Source organism: Protopterus annectens, chromosome 7.part0 (assembly GCF_019279795.1).
Source record: "Protopterus annectens isolate FY-2018-M chromosome 7.part0, PAN1.0, whole genome shotgun sequence".
Classification (NCBI taxonomy): Eukaryota; Metazoa; Chordata; order Ceratodontiformes; family Protopteridae; genus Protopterus; species Protopterus annectens.
In genome coordinates, this window is record NC_056739.1 from 290979523 (window position 1) to 291001536 (window position 22014).

At 40.1% G+C, this 22014-nt stretch overlaps 1 protein-coding gene across 1 annotated transcript in view; it reads right to left on the reverse strand.

Moving 5' to 3' along the window:
* RBBP5 (RB binding protein 5, histone lysine methyltransferase complex subunit) overlaps nt 1-22014 on the reverse strand; it is a gene marked incomplete in the record, with an annotated part of 565698 nt that overhangs the window by 508050 nt on the left and 35634 nt on the right. Inside the window, 1 exon segment of the mRNA XM_044076800.1 lies at nt 13829-13854. Within this exon segment, the coding sequence (XP_043932735.1) occupies nt 13829-13854 (26 nt within the window).

Sequence of the window (22014 nt, forward strand, 5' to 3'; positions counted from 1 at the left end):
GGCAATGTCTGTGGGTTCAGTGTATTTTTTGTCATTTTGGACTAATTCTGAGCATATCTGGGAATTACCACCCAGGTTCCTAACATAACTAAAGAAAGCCTTGTGATTATCCTTAGTGTCCTGTGCAATTTTTCTCTCAAAGCTGGTCTTAGACAATTTTATGAGTGCCCGTAGTTTTTTGCTAATACTGATCAGTGATGCCTTCCCTTTTTGGATTTTGCTCTATCATTTAGTAGCTTCCTCCTTCTATTGTATAGTTTGTTTATGGCTGGGGTCCACCAGACAGGACGTCTACCTTTGGAGGATTGGGTCTTGGTTTTATTTGGGATCGCATGATCCATGCATTCCTGAAGGTGTTCATAGAATGCGTTTATAAAGTATTCTGCGGTCTGGGCCTTATTTTCCACAGGCCCGGGGGCTTTGAAGGATTCCACCTCGGTTTTGAGGAGTGTGAAATTTGCTTTAGAGAAGTTTTTCACTGTGGTTTTCTGGGCAGGGGGTGGGGTCGGGATGTGAATATCCAGTGAGATTAGTTTATAGATACATGTGCCACAAAAGAAAACTGCATTTCCCAAAGTACATAAAGGGGCCTCCTTTACGCATCCTGCAAAATTCTATTGTAGGCCTGTTTAAAATCGAACACAGTTATAATGACAGTCTGCTGGAAAGGCAATAATAAAAGTATTACACACATCAACAGAGCTGCCACTCTATGTAATCATCAGTCATAGTTGCACCATCATAACAACAAGTTGACAGGTACTAGTGTCAGCATTGTTTATTTCTCATGTAATCAAGATCACAGTGCTTGCATATTAGTAGTTAATGGAGCAGTCCAATCTGCACTCTTGTTTCTGCACCCCACAGTCCAATCTCATATCCTCCCACAGAAAGGCAAAGTTTTACATTTTTTTTTTCAGTAATAGTACATTCTTTGAGGAACTGTGACCTTTCATTCAAAATAATGTAAGGGTATGTGACCTGGGCAAAGTCTTCCACATGGGGAAATGAGGAGCTGACCACTGCATAAAATCATATTTTATGTCGGATTTCTTTGCTTATGGCAAGCTGAATTACATGTGCTGCAGGATATGCACATGTTTAAGCCTGTCGCTCATGAACTGTTGTTGCCAAGTTCTTAAGATGCAAGCTCAGATGTGTCAAGAAGAATTAGTGGATCCATAATCTGCATTTTACTGGGAGAAGCAGTGGTGACTACTCAAGGAGTCTGTCCAGCAGTTCAGTAACAACTAAAATGTACAGAGAAGTTATTTTCAAGAGGAAAAAAATGTATCGCCATAATAAATGGTGCACACGCAAAAGGGATATAAAACAGAAATTACATAAATCCCATGGCTGCTAACAACGTGCTCCACAGGACAGTTTGCCAATATACAAATTAGAAGGCTTGACTACTTGTAGAGGAATTACAGACATGCAATGCACTGACTGGGGATTTTCAATAAGCCATGATACAAGCAGTAACGTATTAAACAGCTGATGACAAATTTGGTTAAATTATCTCAAGTGCCATCTGATCAGTTTTCTCTGCAAGCTTTGTTAGATACTTTATTTAAATGGGTTATAGGGAACGAGAATAAGTTTAATGCTTAGACGACTTGTATTATGCATTTTGGTACTGAGAATTCCAATTATCCCAAAGCACTGGATAATACAGACCAAGGACATGCACTTGGCTTTGCTCAAACGGCCATGATGCATTAATCTTATAGGGAAAGCATCTTCAGAAATCTGCACAAAATGATGGAAGGAGAAAGAACAGCAAGGCCCTGCAGTGCAAATTTGTACAACAGCCAACAGAGGAAAGACAAAAGTCCTAAAAGCAGAAAATCCTGATGATTTCCGCCTCTTATAATTAGCTCTAATACTAAGTGAATTAATTTACTGAAGAATTGCAGAACGGTTGATGGTTGTAAGGCAATGGGGATAAAGTCCCATTGCACAAGTATAATGCCAGTCTTGTGCTACGGTTCTTGTTCAGACATGTGACCCATATAAAAGCAGTATAGCCTTACACCACATTCCGACACTCTAAGGAGAAAATTCTAAATTCATAACAGTGCAGTAAGTCAAAAATACAAGTGTTAGCATTAATTATACAAAGGTTAACAGCCAGTGGACTAGAAATAAATCACAGCAAGACGCATCCAAATTAGGGGAACAGTAAAAAATATCTATGCAGCAATGAAAAGGGTGCTTGCAGAAAAAGTAGGAACCCCTCCACCAAATAAAACAAACTCCTGAAAACATTGCCACCTCTTTCAACACACTCACTTCACACAATCTGTTCTATCACTAGCAAAACAAAACAACCCCTCTCCCCTACCCCCTCCAACTACACCTAGTAACCTGCCCACTGCATTCACTTTCTCTCCTATCCCTACCTCCAACATAAAAAAATTCTTATCGAAACTAAAGCCCACAAAACTAGCAGCTGACAACCTCCCAGCTGAGTACCTTAAAACTGCAGCTGAAGCCCTAACCTACCCAGTTGCATTCCTGATTAACCAATCTTTATCTGAAAGCTATGTCCCTTCACAATAGAAAATATCCCACATTATCCCCCTCCACAAAAGGTGGGCCTTCCACAGAATTCACCAACTACCGGCCCACAGCAATTCTGTCTCCTCTATCAAAAATACTTGAGAGATGCATTCACTCTCAGGTTCTAGGCTACCTCCTTGCTAACAACCTCCTAACAAACACACAGCATGGTTTCTGACCATACCACAGTACAACCACTGCCTTACTTGCTTTCACTAATACAATCCTTCAACATAAAAACAATGGTTATTTCAGCTCTGCAACTTTCCTAGACCTATCTAAAGCATTCGACATGGTCTTTCATAAACAACTCATCACTGTCCTCAATACTCGACCCTTCTCTCAATCTGTCACAAACTGGTTCCAGAGCTACCTGACTGACCGCCATCAATCCATTGTTTTGCATAAGGATATATCCCCCCAACTCCCTGTCTCAAAAGGTGTTCCCCAAGGATCCATCCTTGGACCCTTACTCTTCTCCATATTCACTAATAATCTAGCCACTGCTACCAAACAGGCCACTCTCATACAGTACGTAGATGATTCCACCATCATCTGCTCAGCCCACTCCCTACCTGAACTTCAAAAGACCAAACAGGAAGCCTTTTCCTCAGTCGAAACTTGGCTTTCAGATGCGCAATTAATACTTAATCCAAGCAAAACACAACTCCTCATCTTCCAACCCACCAAACACAATCTAAATCCCCACCAATTTAAATATTAAAGCCAATGACAACACCATTATCCCCCCAACAGACCACACCAAACTACTTGGAGTTGAAATTGACAATAACCTCAAGTTTGACATCCACATCTCGTTAACCATTAAAAAAGTACAGAATAAACTAGGAACTTTATACAGAAATAAGCAATTCCTCACCAAAACAGCGAAGATTTCAGTTGCAAATAGCTACCTTATCTCCACCCTACTCTACACCTCTCCAATATTTACCAACCTAAGGCAAAGTAAGTTAGGTAAACTCGAAGCTTGCTACAACAAAATAGCAAAGTTTGCCACTGGTGCAAACTACCGTAGACACCTCTGCACCTCACTTACTGAACTAGGCTGGCTAGAACTCCCTCACCTCCTTCAATGGTACCAACTCTCACTCACCCACAAACTAATCATCCTAAACTAATCATCCTCTAAAAGTCCCCGCCCTCTACAACATTCTCCAACCCTATCATACCACCAGACCAATATGCTCCAGCAACAAAAATTAATTACAGGTAACTAAAACCAGGAACTCTGCTGGAGAAGCTCTCTTCTCCTACTCCATAGCAAAATTATGGAATACCCTTCCTCACACTATAACGTCTGTCATCACACACTAACTTCAAAGCTGCTCTAAAATCTCATCTAAAAGAGCACTGCACATACCCCAAACTCTCTAATCCCTTTCTTCCACCCCTCTAACTACCTCAGATTGCAGCCAAATACATTGCTTGCAAACCTATATCTCAGCTGTCATCTTAGCCACTGTTATTCAAGGGTAATAGCTGCTAGTTCAGCTAATAAAATACTTGTTAGCCTTTATGGCACCAGTGATATAAGTGTTGTACCATTTAACCAAATAATTTCATTTTGAACTACAACTGTTTGCTCCTATTGTTAAACAAAACCTACCTATACTTCTTGTAACTTGTAATTAATTGTTGTTTTTATTGTGGAGATTTTCTCTCCGGGGCCTCTGCTGAAAAAGGACCGGTGTCCAGTAGGATTTTCCAGGTCAACAAATGTAAATAAATAAATAACTGTGAATCTTGGAACAGAAGTGCAACTGTGAATGTGAAATAAATATGATATCTTAAGAGTATCCTCCAACTCAAATTTACTTAAATCTCCAAATTAATACGTATAAATACAACAGGGATGGGGAAAAGACAAGGAAACCCTCCTACAAAAATGGTTCAAAAGGTGTGGGAGTGATTTTCAGAATTCACCACTTGTTAGACTCTCAGTTTATATTTCAGTGTTAGGATTCACAGAATCCCATGTTTCACCTTCAAACAGATCTACAAAAGTCTCTACCTCAAATTCGACTGCTTCAGTGGGTACCATTTCCCATTTTTTATGCAGAAAGTACAATTGTGTAAAATCTTACCATAACAGTATATGTCGTTCTCTTCACTGTTGCAATATTCCTTACAGTAGAGATCTTTGCCTAGGGCAGCCCGACGTCCAGCCGGTACACCAAAGTCTTAGGTTGCAATAAATACGTATGTACACGTATGCTCCCTCACATGGCGTAGAGCATAAAGATGACATACAGACAAACCATCCTCATAAATGAAAATCCCCAGGAGGAACAACAGTCCAAGGAGAAAAGAGAAGCATGTGCATCTAGAAGGAGAAAAATGGGGAGGAGGGAGGGAGCAAATATTGCAACAGTAAAGAGAAGGATATCTACTGTTACAGTAAGATTTTACAAAACTGTACTATGTCCTCCTATATCACTGCTGCAATACTCCTTACAGCATGGAGAGTATAAAAGCTCAGGAGGAAAGGTGGGAGGAGGAAGGTCTAGCAAAGCCTTCAAGAAAGCCATGCAGGACAGCCCTGGCAAATCCAGCTCTAGCTCTGGAAACCATATCCAACTTAATGTTTTAGCAAAAGTATGTACAGAAGTCCAAGTAGCTGCCTCAAAGATGGAATTGGTATCCAATCCTTTGAAAAAAGCACCAGATGAAGCCAAAGCCCTACTAGAATGAGCCTCAACAGACAAAAAAGGCTTTCCCCATGTAAACAGTAACAAAAGGAACAACCTTAGATATCCAGAATGAAATTGTTTGCTTAGAGACAGCCAAATCCAAAGACCTAGGACGAAAGGAAACAAAAAAAAATACTCAAATTTATAAACAGCTTTAGATTTATCCAAATAATATTGGAGTGGTCTATGAAAAAACAAGGTATTAAGAACCTTCTCTCTAGCAGACTGTGGAGACAGGAAAAAGTGGGTAAGTGAAAAGACTGATTAACAGACAACTCTTTAACCACCTTGGGCATAAAAGAAGGATTAGTAAGAAGAGACACCCTGTAAATATGAAAACCTAAAAAAGTAGGAACAGCCATAAGGGCCTGCAGCTCAGACACCAGTCAGGCTGAGAACAAGGCTGCAGGCTCAAAAGAAGCCAGAGTCAATTTTTCCAAGACAAAATTAAGGTCCCACAAAGGTGGAATAAAGGCTCCCCAAGAAGCCTAAGGAATTGTTTGACCTCAAATCTAGAAACCAGAGGAGGATTCAAAGGCAGACAAGGAGGAAGGGCTGACAGGTGGGCTTTAACAGAACAGTATGCCAACCCAGCATTGAGCAATTCACACAAATAAGACAGTACCAAAGGAACTTCCACAGAAAGTGAACCCAGGTTACAACAAGACACCAAAACACAAAATCTTTACCATTTGGACTAATAAGATTTCCTGGTAGTGGGTTTTCTGGTCTCTTGCAGAACCCAAAGCACATCCTCAGAAAAAAAGGTGTCTAAAAGGATCAAAATCCTATCACCCACAGCGTCAGCTGAAGAGTGGACAAGTGGGGATGACAGGAAGGGGAGGAATGCATAAAGAACCATCCCCTTTCAGGAAAAAGTGACAGCATCCACCTTCCAAGCCAGCGGACATGGGGCTTTGGTGTAAAAAAAAGTGAGAAAATTTTGTCTGTTCAGAGGGGAGGCAAAAAGATCTATCCAAGGAGTACCCCACTGGTGGACAACGTCCAGAAACGCATCTTAGTGAAGCATCCAATCATGAGTCTGTGTTATGGACTTGCTCAGTCTGCCACAATGTTCTGATATGAAGGAATATAAACAACCTGAAGAGTCACCTGATACTGGACAACTACATCCCAAAACGAAGAGCTAGTCTACACAAGAGGTAAGACAGTGTCACCCCTTGCTTGCTGATGTACCATATTATGTGGTATTGTCCATGAATATTTTGATGGGTCCTGTAAAGAAAAGAGAATGGAAAGCCTGAAAAGCCAGGAAGAGAGCTCTTATCTCAGATACGTATATGGTCCTTCCTTTGACAAAGAGATCAAAGGCCCTGAACCTTAAGAGGGCCAAAAATAACTCGCTACTCCGTGACTAAGGCATCCGAAAATAGCTTCTGAGTGGAGACTGGAGGCTGATAAGAAAGCCCTGGGTTGAGGAACAGTTGATAAATCCACCACAGAAGCTCTAACTTGAGACACAGGAGAAGAGGAACTGGAAAGTGTAAAGGAGGAGAATGCTGAAGCCAGACTGACTTTAGGAACCACTGTAGCTTTCTTACATGATGTCTGGCCAGAGAAAGCATAGGGATGGTGGAAGTCATGTATTCCAGAGCCCTTATAAACTCTCTGGCTATAATGGAGACCAGAGGAAGAAGGGACTGAAGGAATCCAATCAATCAGTCAAAGTCTTGGGAGAAGGCAAGGATGTCGGCAATGGAATGGTCTGGAGCCTGCACCTGAGAAAAACATGATCCTGAGGAGGATTTTTGGAAGTTCACTGTAAACCCTAGGCTTTGCAGAAGACAAGTAGTACATTGAAGATGCTGAAGCAAAACCTCTGGAGAAGAAGCCTGAAAACAGCTTGGCAACCAGCAGACAAAAGAGCGTTCAGACCACCCCTAGGGAATGGATCGCTATTGTAAGGAATACTGCAACAGCGATACAGAAGGACATGTTTTAGTACAAGAAATGGGTAGTTTCCCACATAGTTCTGTAGACTAACTCATATCAGGATAACTTTAAGCCTTTTTCTACTGCAAAGCCTGCCTTAATTTATTGTGGACAAGCAGCGTGTTCAGTCAAGATGAAGATAGCTGATAACACCGCAGCTCTGCATATGAATGACCTCAAAATGCACAGCCCAACCAGCATGTTTCATGAAGCTGCCTATTAAATGTTTCATCATACATACAGTAACATTAAAGCAATAAAGTAAGCAAGTGATTTTGACATTTTGTGTGGTTTACAATTACACCTGGCCTGCAAATCAGAAAAATACCTAATCAAATCATCTCACATCTTTGACTGCTCCCTCATACATATGCACTCATGCTGCTAACGAACATCCTCTGTATTTTCATGTTTTGAGAATACAGAATGACAACTGTACAGACTATTTCAGGAAAAAAAACAGCTGAAATTACTTTGATGTGAAAAAATGAATTTGTTCTTAGAGAATAATTAGTAACAAAGTCCACCTCTATAAACAAACATCCTGATCCAGGAAATATGCACAGCAGATCATATACCTAAAGTACAGAGGTGGTAGACATGGAGCGGAACAGACTCCTGAGAACAGTGGAACCAATGAGAAATGAAAGTGTGAGATGGTGTCAATAGGCAGTCTGTCTTAGCTCTGGTGGAATGGGCCTTAGGTTTATTAGGCAGCTTTTGGTGTCTAATTTCATATACAAGGGAAATCAAAGATGTTAACCATCTGGATAATGATACCTTTGAAACTGAAAGTCCCTTTCTGCCTTGAGACAAACAGCTGGTCAGATTTTCTGAATTGTTTTGTTCTATGAACATCCAGGTAGTGAAATTTTTGTTCAGACCTATTGGAATATTCTGGAAAAACGACAGGGGGGTCAATGCTTTGATTTAGATTTAAGGATACCCTGTCCTTATGAAACAACAGATAAGGAGGTCGACAGCTGAGTGCTTGAAGCTCTGAAACTCTTCTGAGTCTTCCATGATAGCAACTTTAAAGAACAAATTTAGGTCCAAAGGAGATTATAGGAGGTCTGAGAAGAAAAACTCCTTTCAAAAGGTGGGACATCAAGGCAGATTCAGAAATACCAACATGAAAGTTAGAAATAGCTGCCAATTGAACTTTAAGAGTAGAGGAGATGAACCTGCATGGAAGAGTTCAGCTACAAAATCAAGGACTATTTGGATGGAAGCAGTGAAAGGGTCTATGTCCTTCCTTGAGCCCAATATCCACTTACTCAAATAAATCTTAAGCCTGGCTAAGGTTGGAACTGGAGGAACCAAGCAGTGAGGTTCAGAGAACTGATGGATCAAAAGATCTGGAACTAGGTCCAGATGCCACGGTCGCTCAATAGAAATTGATGTAGAAAGGGGAACCACACCTGTTGAGGCCAGTAAGGAGCAATGAGGATCAATGAGGCCTTCTGTGTATCACTTGAGAGATTAGTGGGAACTTGGACTAGACCTGGTTCCGCCTTGTTTGTTGATGTACCACACTACAGACATATTGTCTGTCTGGATTCTCATCTCCAGAACATTTATGTGCAAGTGGCCTGATAATGCCCCCACCCGATCAGAGAGGCATCCGTTGTCAGGTGATCAGAATGGTGTGGGACATTGGAAGTTGCTGGTAAGACCATTGTGTAAGCATCCATTGAAGGATCCGCATGTGGAATCTGGCTAATGGAAGCAGAGGTATGGCCGCCATAATTCCCAACACCTTCAGAACTAACCTGGCTTTGATTCTGTTGTTGTTGAAAAGTGAAACCAGCTTGTGAATGTCTGTTATTCTCTGATGTGTTAGCCTACATGTCTACTGTGTCTAGATTTAAACAGACTTTTCGCATTTATTGAAATGCCTAACTTTTGACAAATGCGAAAAGTGTAATCTCTGGCCATCAGAAGGAGATGCTTGGTGGGAGCTGTGAGGAGCCAGTCGTCCAAATATGGAAACACCTGGAATCCTTGTCGTCTCAGGTGAGAAGCTACCACTGCCATGCATTTGGTAAACACCGGGCAGTGGTGAGACCAAAGGGCAGGGCTCTGAACTGAAAATGACTGGTTCCCAGCCTGGGAAGAATCTTCTGGAGCGTCTGTTCATTATGTGATATCCTGAAGGTCTATAGAGCACATCCAGTTTCCTTTTCCCAATAGGGGAAGGATGGATTGCAGCGTGACCATCCGAAATCTTGTTTTCTTGACTGATCTGTTCAAGATACTGAGATCCAAAATTGGTCTCCAGTCCCTGTTTTCTTTGGAACTAAAAAGAACCTTGAGTAGATTCCGGATCCTTGCTGGTCTGCTGGAACTGGCTGAATTGCTCTTTTGCAAGCAGTTTTGAAATTTCCAAAACCGCTAGATCCCTTTGGGTGGAACATCTGGAAGGGATTTTTGATTGGTTTGGAATGGATAGAATAGCCGGACTGTACCCATTTGTCTTGAGTCAGGGATAGCCAGGCTTCTGGGTACAGTGACAATCTTCCCGACTGCCTCCGAAGGTGGGCAGCGGGCAACACCTCAGGGATGCTGAAAGGGCTTATCAGAGAAGGCTTCCTGGTTCTACCATTGTTATTCCCCTCTGCCTCTGGCGATTGTTTACGGAACCACATCTTTCCACCTTTCTGGCCTTTGGGGTAAGGCCTAGAAGGAGAAAACGGACTCCGGCGGCAGAAAGAGTCTTGCCATCAGTTCTAGTCAAGGTTTCTTTCACTTGAGGACCAGAGATGATCCGTCAAGCGGGAGTTAGTGAAAGAAATCTTGAAAATTGCATAGCCACATCCAGGCATGCCTCCATCAGCATGGAGGAGTTGGTTATGGAGTTAAGGGTAGCCAGCTGAGTGTTCATCTTATCTTGAAAACCGCAGCTGTTTTAATCAAGTCCCTTTGAAGGAAATGGCACAGGTAGTTCAGTCCATGGACCTAGATTCCTTGTTAGGTGGATGGACAGGTACTGAAGGATCAGCTAGCTCCTTCTTAGTGGCAGCAGCTACCACCATAGCATCCACAGAGACTCCTTTTGTCAAGAATTGTTTGTCTGCTGGTGGAGGGTCTCCTGGGAGTGGGGTCCACTGAATCAGGGGCCGTCCATGCCGGGGTCAAGGGGGACACCCAGGAGGTGGAAATACACAGATTCATCCTCCGAAGGGCTCTGTTTCAGGATCTCTAGAATGTCTGCAAAGGAGACATCTTCAGAAGGGAACCCTCAGAATCATCTAAATCTGTGTCAGATGTGATGGACTCAGGTGAGTCAATGTGTTTCCTCTTACACTTCCTCTTCCGAGGGGCTCTTCTGCCAAATCAGGAGAGGCCTCGGTTCCTGAGGAGTTGGCTCTCTGCGGTCCGGGATGAGGGAGTGAGTCGACTTGACCTGAGGCACCCCGACTGTGGAGTAGAGCCAGGCTCTAACACCCCTGTCAGGCAAAGCCAGAGGTCTCGGCACCGACAGTGATGGCTATTCTTCAAAGGAAGAAATCGTCGGAGGAGGAATATAATGATGGACAGGGCAGGCATCGACTGATGAGTCGGGCTCTGAAGCATCTGGGCCAGTGCCTCGGACTTACTGAAGGTCATGATCCCGTTCAGACAGCAGGGGAGAACCTGGGGATGGTGACCTGGACCTCTTCCTAGATGTCAGCTAAACTGTGGACTGAGACTCATCGGCTCCAGCGTCTCGGCTCAGTGGTTGGAGCCGAAGACTTAGATGCCTTGGAGGGCTTCCCTGAAGACACAGTAAGGGAATCCTCTGGCTTGAGTAAACCTCTTAATATTAATTTATTTTTCTTTCCTGCAGGACCCTGGGACTGAAGCCATGGCAAACAGCACAGGAGTAGTGTGACCGTCTGTCAGAGACATTTTCAAGTGCAATCACACAGACAGTCAAAAACACACTGATTACACCCTGTCTAGTTTTAGCGTAAAATAAAACAACTAACTAGGTTTTAAATTAAGAAAAATAACACACACACACACACACCCACTAGAAGGAAGAAGGCCTGTAGGGGATGAACTTAAAGTTCTTGTGGGGAAAACAGGAATTTTAAGAAAGGGGGTAGAATTCCTCTAAACTAAGGGAATTAAGTATAAAAATTAGAAATAAAGGGGTTTTAATACACTAACTTTACAAGAAAGTCACTTACCAAGAACCGGTAGAAAACCAACACGATCTGAGGTAACTCGGCTCTGAACCCATCCAGCAAGAATGAAGGCGAGATAGACAACTTAACATGTTATATTAACCTATCATTATGAAAAGTCGTGTCTTCCAAACAAGTCCTCAGGAAATGGTGGTCTTTCAGTTAAATAAACATAAAAACACCTACCATTATAAATCTTGTACCCAAGACCTCATAACTGTCCAAAGAATACAAAACACATTCTTCTTGACAGTTCTGTTGCCCTAGCTGTTAGAAACAGCTACTAAAATATTCAGTTACTGGAATAACCAAATGGTAAGCCTGAGGGCCTGGAGTAACAGACACCGATGGGAACTTTCCAAACAGGACAGGTGGAAACCAGGAGTGATGACAGCCAGGAAAATCAGATGAGTTGATATCTAGAAGATTCTGGCTCAGACTCACAGGGCCAAGTGTAAAGGGGAAGCAAAAAAGTAGGAAATTCTATGTTTGAATTAGATGCATGGAGAGGGAACTAGTGAGAAAATTCTGCAGTTTAGTTTCCCTGGTGGCAGAAACATATGCAACTTGGTTGCCCTTACAAGATGAAAATTAAATTTGTTGTCTTGAAAGGCAGTGATCAATCACAAGGAGACAGGAAATACACAATGATTACAATGAATTAAGAAACTGTCCATCTAAGGGGCACAGTTGACTGGAAAAATGAAGAAGTGGCTCCAAACACACTCAATACCAAAGCAGCGTGGCTTCTGTGCTCTCTGCCTTGGTGGTACACTTTCGTTCATCCTTCCAAGCTGAAAGAATATACCAGCAGACACCTCTGCAGAAGTGAAGGGTAGAAGCTTCTGAAGGTCCGGCTCTAAGCTTCACAGTACTCTTATGATGAAAGACTCAGGCAGGCTCAAAGGTCTGGACTTAAAAGAATATGTTGGGTCTTCCGATCTTGTTTGAAGGCATCTTAAGTGACATTTACCAGTGAGTGGAAGGGGGGGGGGGGATTCCAGATGAATGAATGCACATGGTTCTCTACAACCAAACTACCATGCAGCATAGAGTTGGGAGAAGAACTTGTGTCTTCATGCCATCAATTTCCTTGGATCACAGTGAGATTTTTAACATCCACTGAAAAATATAAACACGCAGGTTGACATGAATGGACAATATACAGGGAAGCTGTTAGAAGCATCATCACTGCTACTACTACAACAAGCAAAAGGTCCCATGCTTTCTCCACACATTCCACAGCTCCCCCTGCACTTTTATGTGCATTTTCCTGTTTACTTCTCCTCACCAAGACCATTTAAATCACACAAAAGGACACATCTACTTATCATTCCAGTTGGTAGAAATTTCTCCCCTGCTTACCATCCTTGGGCACAAATACATTGCTCAGTGCCCACACTGACTGGATGTAGGTACAGCAACGAGGAGGAATCCAACAATCAGCTGGGTTTACAAGCATTACCATTTATTTTTCTATTTGTTTTCATTTACTGGGTAAGTCGGACTAGGCAAAGCCCATTTTTAGCAGAGGCCCGGGGAGAAAGCTCCATTAAATGACGTTTACAATCTCTCTAAAAAAGATAAAGAAGAACATTTACAACAGTAAATCCTGCATATACAGAAGTATCAATGCTACAAGTGCTGGTCTTACCTGTTTACGTCTAAGATACAAGTTGTGAACTACAGGACACTATAGTGTTAACCCAAGTCATCAGCCTACCATTAACACACTGCACCATGTCAATAGGCTACGTAACTATAAAACTTATTTCAGATTTTGCAATTCTTTAACATCATATGCACTGTCCCACTGCAAGCTTCACACCTGACTAATGGCTTCTGCAGCCTCTGCCTCCGAAAAGAGAATAATATAAGCCTAAATGATGCTGCAGCAAAGCTGAAACCCCAAAAAGACAACCAATGCAAATCAGGTCACAAAATGGTCGGAGGAAAAGGCATGGCAGAAGTCTGCTTTGTGCAATAGAAAAGGCTGCCCTAACTACTGCTGTCAGCTAGTAGTACACAAACAAGTACCAAAGATGAAATGCAGTTTTACGCTAGGATGCACAGACTGCAGTGGCCCACTACAACCTGCACCATCTCATGTGAAGTAATAACTTTGTTGAAGCAAATGCCGTGGACTCTGGGTTCTGAAGAACTGCTGCCTATCAACACAGTTATTCAGTGCCTGGGGCTGGCCTCTGTGTTTCATATTCATCCAAAAAACTTTAGATGCCAAAAGAAATTGTACAGTTCAGGAAGGTTTTACCACAGAAGCACAACATTTTATACTGGAGACATTCCCAATATAAAGTTAATGGAGACCTCAAATGGCACAAACATCCTTTATTACTGATGTGTATTTTTCTTTAAAAGAATCAAGCTAATATGATAATAAAACAATAATCAGGGTAGGATACATACCTCTGGGTAGTTCTGACCAAAAGACTCTGTAAAATGGGAAAAAAAAGAGAGAGAAGAGAATAACTATTCTGATTACAAACTGGTTACAACGCATCACTGCGGGTCTCAAAACAGATTAATGAAAAGAAAACATTACAAACACATGCTGAAATGGCAGTACTGTTAAATGTCTGCTCCAACTCAACAACATGAAGGGGCAGGTTGAGGAACACCACCAAGTTCGATCACCAGTTCAGAAATCAGTTAAATGTTCCTCTAGCTATTCTACATTTTATAAGTTTTAAAATGTTCAGGATGCCTGAACTTAAATACCCAAATTAAATCCACTTTAACTCTCAATACTTGGTCACCAAACAAAGGGTGAAGAACAATTTTTCAAAATGTAAACTGATGCATCCCAAATAAATGCTAGGAATAAAAGCTTCACATAAACACAATCTTAAAATACCAAATAAGGAACTATTTATTTTACATAAAAATTATTTACAGCAAATTTGGCTGTTTACAGCGACATCAACTAATATTAAAAGTACAAATTTACAGAACATTCTCTGTGTAAGAAACACCACTCTTCCACAAAAGGTGAAGGGAAGTCACAATAGCTTTAAGAAGTAAGATGCAGAACCCACGGGATAACGGACAAATATAATCTAAAGTAATGCATATTTTCCTTAGTATTCTACCATACACATGGGAATCAAATTCGTGGTACCAGGACTTGGACTGGACAAAGTTTAAAAAACTGCCTCCCCTCCTACAGAAAGGAGATAAGTCAATCTGCAAAAAGACTACTAACTTGAGTAAGGCCTTAAGATGTTACAAGACAGCAAATTACATTAATCCAGGGCTCGTTATGAATTACATACATCTACAGCTATATACACAAGGAGACCATGGAAGATAAAGGTGACATTTACTAGTTACACATACAGATCAACTTGTCCTTTCCCTGAGATGCCAGTTGATCACGGAGAAATGGACCCTTTTTTAACTAATCCAATCACGGGGTGAAAAATGGTACCTGGTTACAGCCAGTACAATGTAAAAAGTATATAACCTGTTTAATAAAAGGGCTGCTGCAGGATGTGGAGTGTTATATCCAAACTGAGTACTTATTTTTGCTTTAACTTCTTTGGCTTAATGCCACTGCTACAGTTAATACTATATGCAGCATTAATACTACTACCTGAACAGTCAGTCTGAAGGCAACAAACTGCTACAGTTTGTTTCTTTGTGTCTTTCGGCTTTTCCCGGTTAGGGGTCGCCACAGTGGAACTCCGGTCCGCTAATGATTGGTAGTGGATTTTTACGTATCGGGTTACCAGCCCTGACGCACAACCTTCAACGAAGGCACGCTCCATTCATGTATGCCTCCACACAGAAAACGCTCTAGCTGAGAATCAAACGGTACAACGTCTTGCTATGAGGCGACAACGCTACCGCAGCACCACCACCGTAGTAACAAACTGCTACAGTAATGCTCCTAAATATTTTCTGGTCCCACTTGAAAAAGAAAAAAACAAAATCATAGACTACTAAAAATATATATAGGGTGGGACAGTGGCCTAATGGTTAAGGTGTTTGCCTTACAAACACAAGGTGCTGGGTTTGAGTCTCACAAGGGATAATTGGCTAGGCTTAAAATGGCTTGCAAGGGCAGTTAGCCTAGTACTAATATATAAACCTATAAAAATGGGTGAATTCTAAAGCATCACCCACATACCCTGCACTGTACAGTACTCTTTTTATGTAGGGGACAGATGAAGTAGAGCTTCATCTGGGGGGCACTTGGATCTACAATTTTGATCTATTGCTCTACTCAGATAATGCTAACAGCCTCCGTCAAAAGCATATACCAACTCTGGAAAGATAGTATCAGCATTGTGAATACTATAATGCAAACATACTTGGCACTGCAGCCTAGCTGGTTCACTCAGTGTTGTGCAAGTGAGCTGTATCTTACGGAGGAAGTTCAGTTCCCACAAACTCCAGCCACATAGTTTGAGGTTCTTAGCAAGTCATATAACTGATCACTGCTTTTAGGACACCAGTGAATATTAGTACTTGTGCCCAGTAGCTCTTACCAAAGTACAAGGCACTTTTCAACAGCATTTCTGGCAAACAGCACAAATCCACATAGCAGAAGCAGCCTGCGATCACCACCACAATTGTGTACAAACCTGAAAGTGCAAGAATTCCATACTTTGGGAGATTCGAAAAATCTGCATATCCTGCTGTCAAACAATACTTATTCGTGCAGTGTTAATATCCCAGTAAGTACCAAAAATGCATTTAACACAACAGTTATGACATAATCATGCTGCACTTGTCCAAATCGCGTTTTTTTGCATTACAAACAAGAAAAGTTGTTTAAATATCCTGCATCAATACACTACAGAAAACAGGGGAAAAAAGTGCATGGCTTGTAATGTATTTTTGTTTAAAAAAATTCATATCGACAAAATGTAGACAATGATAGATGAAGGAACAATGCATTATGAATATAAACAAAGCATTACAACATTGCTGACAGAAATATGTTGCAGTCGGCTGTTGAACTGTGCCATTTAGCCAATCATCCTTACTGTCTGCTCTTTCTACTACAAGGCCTTTTCACATGGTTTTAGAATTTTTAAACATTAGTAATGCTTAAATTTAGTTTGTGCTACAGCAGATTTGAAGATAACCACCACCAAGAAAGAAACACCGCCATTAAATCACACAGAAAAAAATCATGCAGATGTTAGCATCAACAGTATGGGAAAGTACACACAGAAGAATAGAAAATATGAACAAAGTAAAATGACTAGATACAAAACGAAGTGGACTGTTCCAAAACACTGTGCCAGGACTATAGGTACATCAAAAAACATCTTCAATCTGTCTTTCACATGCACACATTCAGTGAAGCTCAACACCACATAATTCTAATACTCTCAATCACCTCATGGCTAGTGACAGACACTGGTACATCTTAGCTATTAACTATTTAACACTGTTGCCTTACACTTCCCTTCACTACGGAAGCCATTCATCCATAACTGAGGCACCCTTCACTACGGAAGCCATTCATCCATAACTGAGGCACCATACCCAGCTATTAACTTAAAATAAAAGATTTTCCAATTCCAAGCCTCAGTATCATATATACATCTACATAAATAAGATGTGCACTATGAACCAATCTTGTGACGTGCACAAGTAACAGTGTGTGTAATTACACAAATGACCGCCTGGGTTCAGGAACCACCCAGGGTCGAAGGGGGAGGGAAACAGAATGAGCATTCAAGCAACATAAATTTCTGACTTAACCACAACAGGTCCACAAGCAGTACTTCATTATAATCTCAAAACAGCCTTCAAATGAAGTTAAGACACACAAAACAATCTTATTCATACCAAAATCCTCTATTATTTGTAGAATGAAGATAATTTGAGAGTAAAACAGTCCCTACCTAGGTTGCATACGTAGTCCTCTAAAATGAGATTGTCCCTAGTGGAGTCTGCAGAACTGTATCTTAATGAGACATGAATTCACACCACAGCAAATGCCCACTGGAGTGGACATGTTGTGCTGTGCAATCATTGCACTCTACAGCTTTGCAGAAAGAGCAGTGAAAAACTGGGATCGTGATAAAACCTCCATATGGTGATTACCTCCAAACCTACTTAATGTAGCTAGCTAAAATAGGGAGAAAATTATGTAGTTATACTCTGGTTCCTATTAGAAGAGCTAAAGTCCAAAATATTGAACGGCTGTATATGCAAAAATGTCATTTATCAATTTGGTTTTTTTTGAGCGATCATGGTACAGTGAAGATCAGGAAATTTCCTCTTTCCTCACTGTAGTGCAATCTCAGAGTTGGTATATATAATTAGCGGGGGGTGTGGGGGCACAGCCCTCCACAATAAAGGGTTCAAAGTCCAGCATTTTCGCTGTTTACAGCATTCGATTATATGAACTTTCATACATATAATATAGACCCGTTATACTCAACTCTGAAGTGTAGTTTGCCTCTTGGCTCCCTGGTAAACTGAGGAAGTTTTTTTTTCCTTCCACTGGGATAGTTACCTTCACTTATTACACTAAAATCATCTTCTTACACAGTACCTTGCACTCCGTATTAGCAATGTTAAACAAGTTCCTCATGTTTCTTATGTATAGGCGTGGATCTACTTTTTGAATAGAACAGTATCATGACTCTTGCAAATGGCATGACAACTGCTTTTGAGACCATCCCTGGTTGACTCCTTAGAAAATGTACTCTCAGATTCTCTCCATTCTACAAATAATAAAGGATTTTGGCATTTTAATCTCAGTAATCCTTCCATTGCTGTTTGATTTCTTGTAAACAACAGAATGATATTATGTATGCACTCAGCAACGCAGCATCACCCCATGTCACCTCTGTGTATAGTGTACTTTTCTTTTCATGTGTTAATCACCTAGTAGTCAGTGTTGTCCAGTGTATACAAATATAGTGTACAACCATGTGAGTCAGCTACCTAGACACATGCTTTTGTACTTATAGCTATTGTTTATTCTTTAATACCTATTATCTTTTGTCTTTTTTGTGTTTGTTTTTTTCCTGTAAAAGAGCTGACACTCGAAATTTAATTTAGGTAGCACTTGTGTTTCCTAAATGACAACAAAATTTCTTTTGAATCTCTGAATCAGAGAGTAACTCACTTTCAAGCCTTCTACTCACTGCAATGCATCTAAATTCCCAGTCTCTTGCAATGTTACGGAACTCTGTTCATAAATTAGGGTTTACATACTGAAATAATATAAAAACAACTTATTAGCAGGGACTTCCCAAATGGCTGCATACTGATCAACAGCTTGACTTCAGCTCTCCCAGTGTGAAAACCGAAACTGAGAAACTGCATGCAGCCAGAGATATTGTCAATCTGAGTAAAATTCAGTTATTGGCTATTAACTACACAGCAGAGACTAAGAGCCTGAAAGAAAATCGAATAGTAAAGGTGAAGAGAAAACACAGTCTGGGAAGAATCTTCCAGCTCTTCAGCAAAAAGTAGTTCAAATTCGAACTTTGGTGCAAGATATGGCTTCCAACAATCTAGTGAAAAAATAAATCAAATGTGTTTAGAGCTAACTGAAATAAACGGAACACTGAAGGATTATATCGATTTAAATAACAAAGGCTGGAAAATGGAAGAACCTTTAAACAGACATTCAGATGAGCTGATAAAAAAATCAGAAGATGAAATGAAGAAAAGGCTGGCTGACTGTGCGACTGCTCATGAAGAGATGTTTCAAAACATGGTAGAACTACATGACAGAGCACATAGAGAAAATCTCAGACTTCCTGCTGTACCAGGCAAACTAGAAGGAACAGATTGTATTCATTTTATGAAGGCACAAATAAGCAACTGGACTGGTATTCCACAGCAAGAACTGTTAAATGAAAGGGCACATTGTGTGCATGCTCCAAACCTAGCTATGAGAACGCCGTCATGACCTGTATGGCTAAAAATGCAAACCCGCCAGCAAATAGAGTTGATCCTGACAAAACTGTGACAAAGACAAAATACTAAAAGTTGGAGCCAATAGAGTGTTTGTGACATATTATTATTCACTGCACACCAGACAGGAGAGAAACAAATTTATTCCAGTAATCAAGGAATGTCAAGAGGCAGGTATGAGACTCAAGCTGCTGTATCCAGCTGTTGTCATAATATTCTATTCTGGAGAATCAGTGTCATTTTCTGATGCAAAACAGGCTAAGCAGCAAATGCAAAAGTCTGTCCAACAAGAATTGAGCCATCAAGCATAACGGATCCCTGCTTCTCATTATTCTGATGATAAAACACACGAGAGACTGCTAGTGAAACCTTTTCCCCTCTTCCAAAGAAAAATGCTTGAGCGACAGAGAAATGCACAGAAATTGAACAGAAGAATCAGGACCATTGTGGAACTGAACTGTAATCTGGAGTTGGGAGATGGAGATTAGAAGAAAACTAACAACATGAAAATAAATTAATAAATGTGAGACTACAAACCATCAACCACATTTATAAAAGTGGAAAGAGTGGATTTGTGTTAACTTTGTTAAACTAGCCTGTAACTTAGAGGCATTTGCCCAACTTCATGTCATTAATGTTTGCAAGGACTCTGAGGGGAGGGGAGGAAAAAGGAAAAAGGTAATTGTAAGTAAAATAACTTTTTCTTAACAGTATTTCTGTGAAACTTTTCACAATATAAATTGCACATTTTATAATAAATTATTTTAATAATTTTATCACATAGAACAACTAAAGTAAAGAGATGCCTTTTTCCCTTCCTCCTGTTTTTTTCTGTCTTTCTTTCTTTTTGGTATTAAGAAATGTAGACATTACAGTGCAAAAAGAATAACAGGCAAAGGCACACTTATGTTAATGGGCTGTAATCTTCATTTGTTGAAGTTGGTGTAAAGGTACACAGTCACAGATCATAATATATGTAGAGCTGATATTTTTCTTCTACTTCTGCACAGGTTTATGTCTGGATTAAGACCATTGCCTTAGTCTAATAACAATTTTTCCGTGAAAACAAGTAAATAGAAGAACACCAAATATAATGAAGATTTTTCCTTTGGCAATAAATGTTTGAGCTTGTCTTTCAGGATGTGATGACTTTTACCTCTTTTCACTTACTTTTCCATGGAAACAGACTGATAATAGGGCAATACAAGACAGAACACTGGTTTCTTCATGGCTCAATGTTAATGATTTCTCAAAGTATGCAAGTAGTTTTCCCCTTTATTCCCCCTTCCCCAAATGTGAAAAAAAGAACAGACACCAATTAGTGTAAGTAGAAGCATAGGCTATAACACGCATCTTAGCAAGAATAACCTCAATTTCAGGTTAACTAGGGCCTGTATTAGCAGCTTTTTATTTCTCACAAATGTGTCTAAGAAGAGGTTTAAAATTCATTATTTGAAGATGTACATCATTATGTGTGTTTGTAGTAAGTTAACAAGTTATGGGGGTGTTTTTTGTCTTTTTTTTTGTTCAGGGTTTTTATTAAACAAGAAGGTTTAGAAAATGTGACACTGGTTCAAATGTTGATAAGAAAAAACTGTATAAAGGATTAACCTGCCAAACATTAATAGGTGCACATTTCACAAAATCTGGAATTAAACATTTAAAAAAGCGGTCTTCATAACAGGTGGAAATAATGACTTCTTACCATAATGGCAACTCTTTCCATATTATCTTGGAATGTGAATGGTCTCACAGGTATAAACAAAATAGGAAGAATACTTAATTATATTAAGAAATGAAGAGTGCAAATAGCAATGCTACAGGAAACACATTTGGAAAGAAGTGAGCATGTGAATTGGATAAAGAAAGGATTTCAAGGATGAATGTCCTAGAGAATATCAGGGACAAAGGAAAACATGAGTACTTATATTAGTTGCCGGAGGAGCTCCAATAATGATAGAAGAGGAATAAAACACAACAATGGCAGATTTGCAAGAGATGAGGATTACACTGGCAAGCATTTATACTCCACCTAAAAGTGCTACTTTGAAGCTTAAAAAAATTAGGGAGAAAATCAGATTTCAGTAGGGAATATTACTTATAGTTGGGGACTGAAATTTGATTTGCAACAGTGAGGATGCAACTGGGGGATAGAAAGGAATATATATGTGTGTGTGTGTGTATGTATATAAATATATATATATATATATATATATATATATATATATATATATATATAAATATATATATAAATAAAGAGGATAGATTTCTGAAAACATTTATGAAAATATTTGGCATGAAAGATGTGAATTCAGTAGCAGGAACTCAGAGTATTTATATATTATTCCCCAAGGTACAACTACTGAGCTAGACTTGATAGAAATTATAGTTCACATAAATGTATCCATTTAACTGAGAACTTTGATACACATCCAATAACTATTTCAGATCATGTGCCAATAATTACTAAGATATAAATGCAGAGCAATGAAGTAAAGATGAGATACTGTCACTTCCCTACGTACCTGTTAAAAAGTGAGGAATTTAAGGAATGGGTAGTGGAAATTATCTGGAAGTTTTTAGGGAAGACAAAGTACTTCAGAAGTTATAGCAAGTGAGTGGGATAAAATGGAAGTGGAGTTTAAAAATGGGGCAGAATTAAAAGAAAAAAGAGACCTTGTAAAGAAGTAATAAGAATT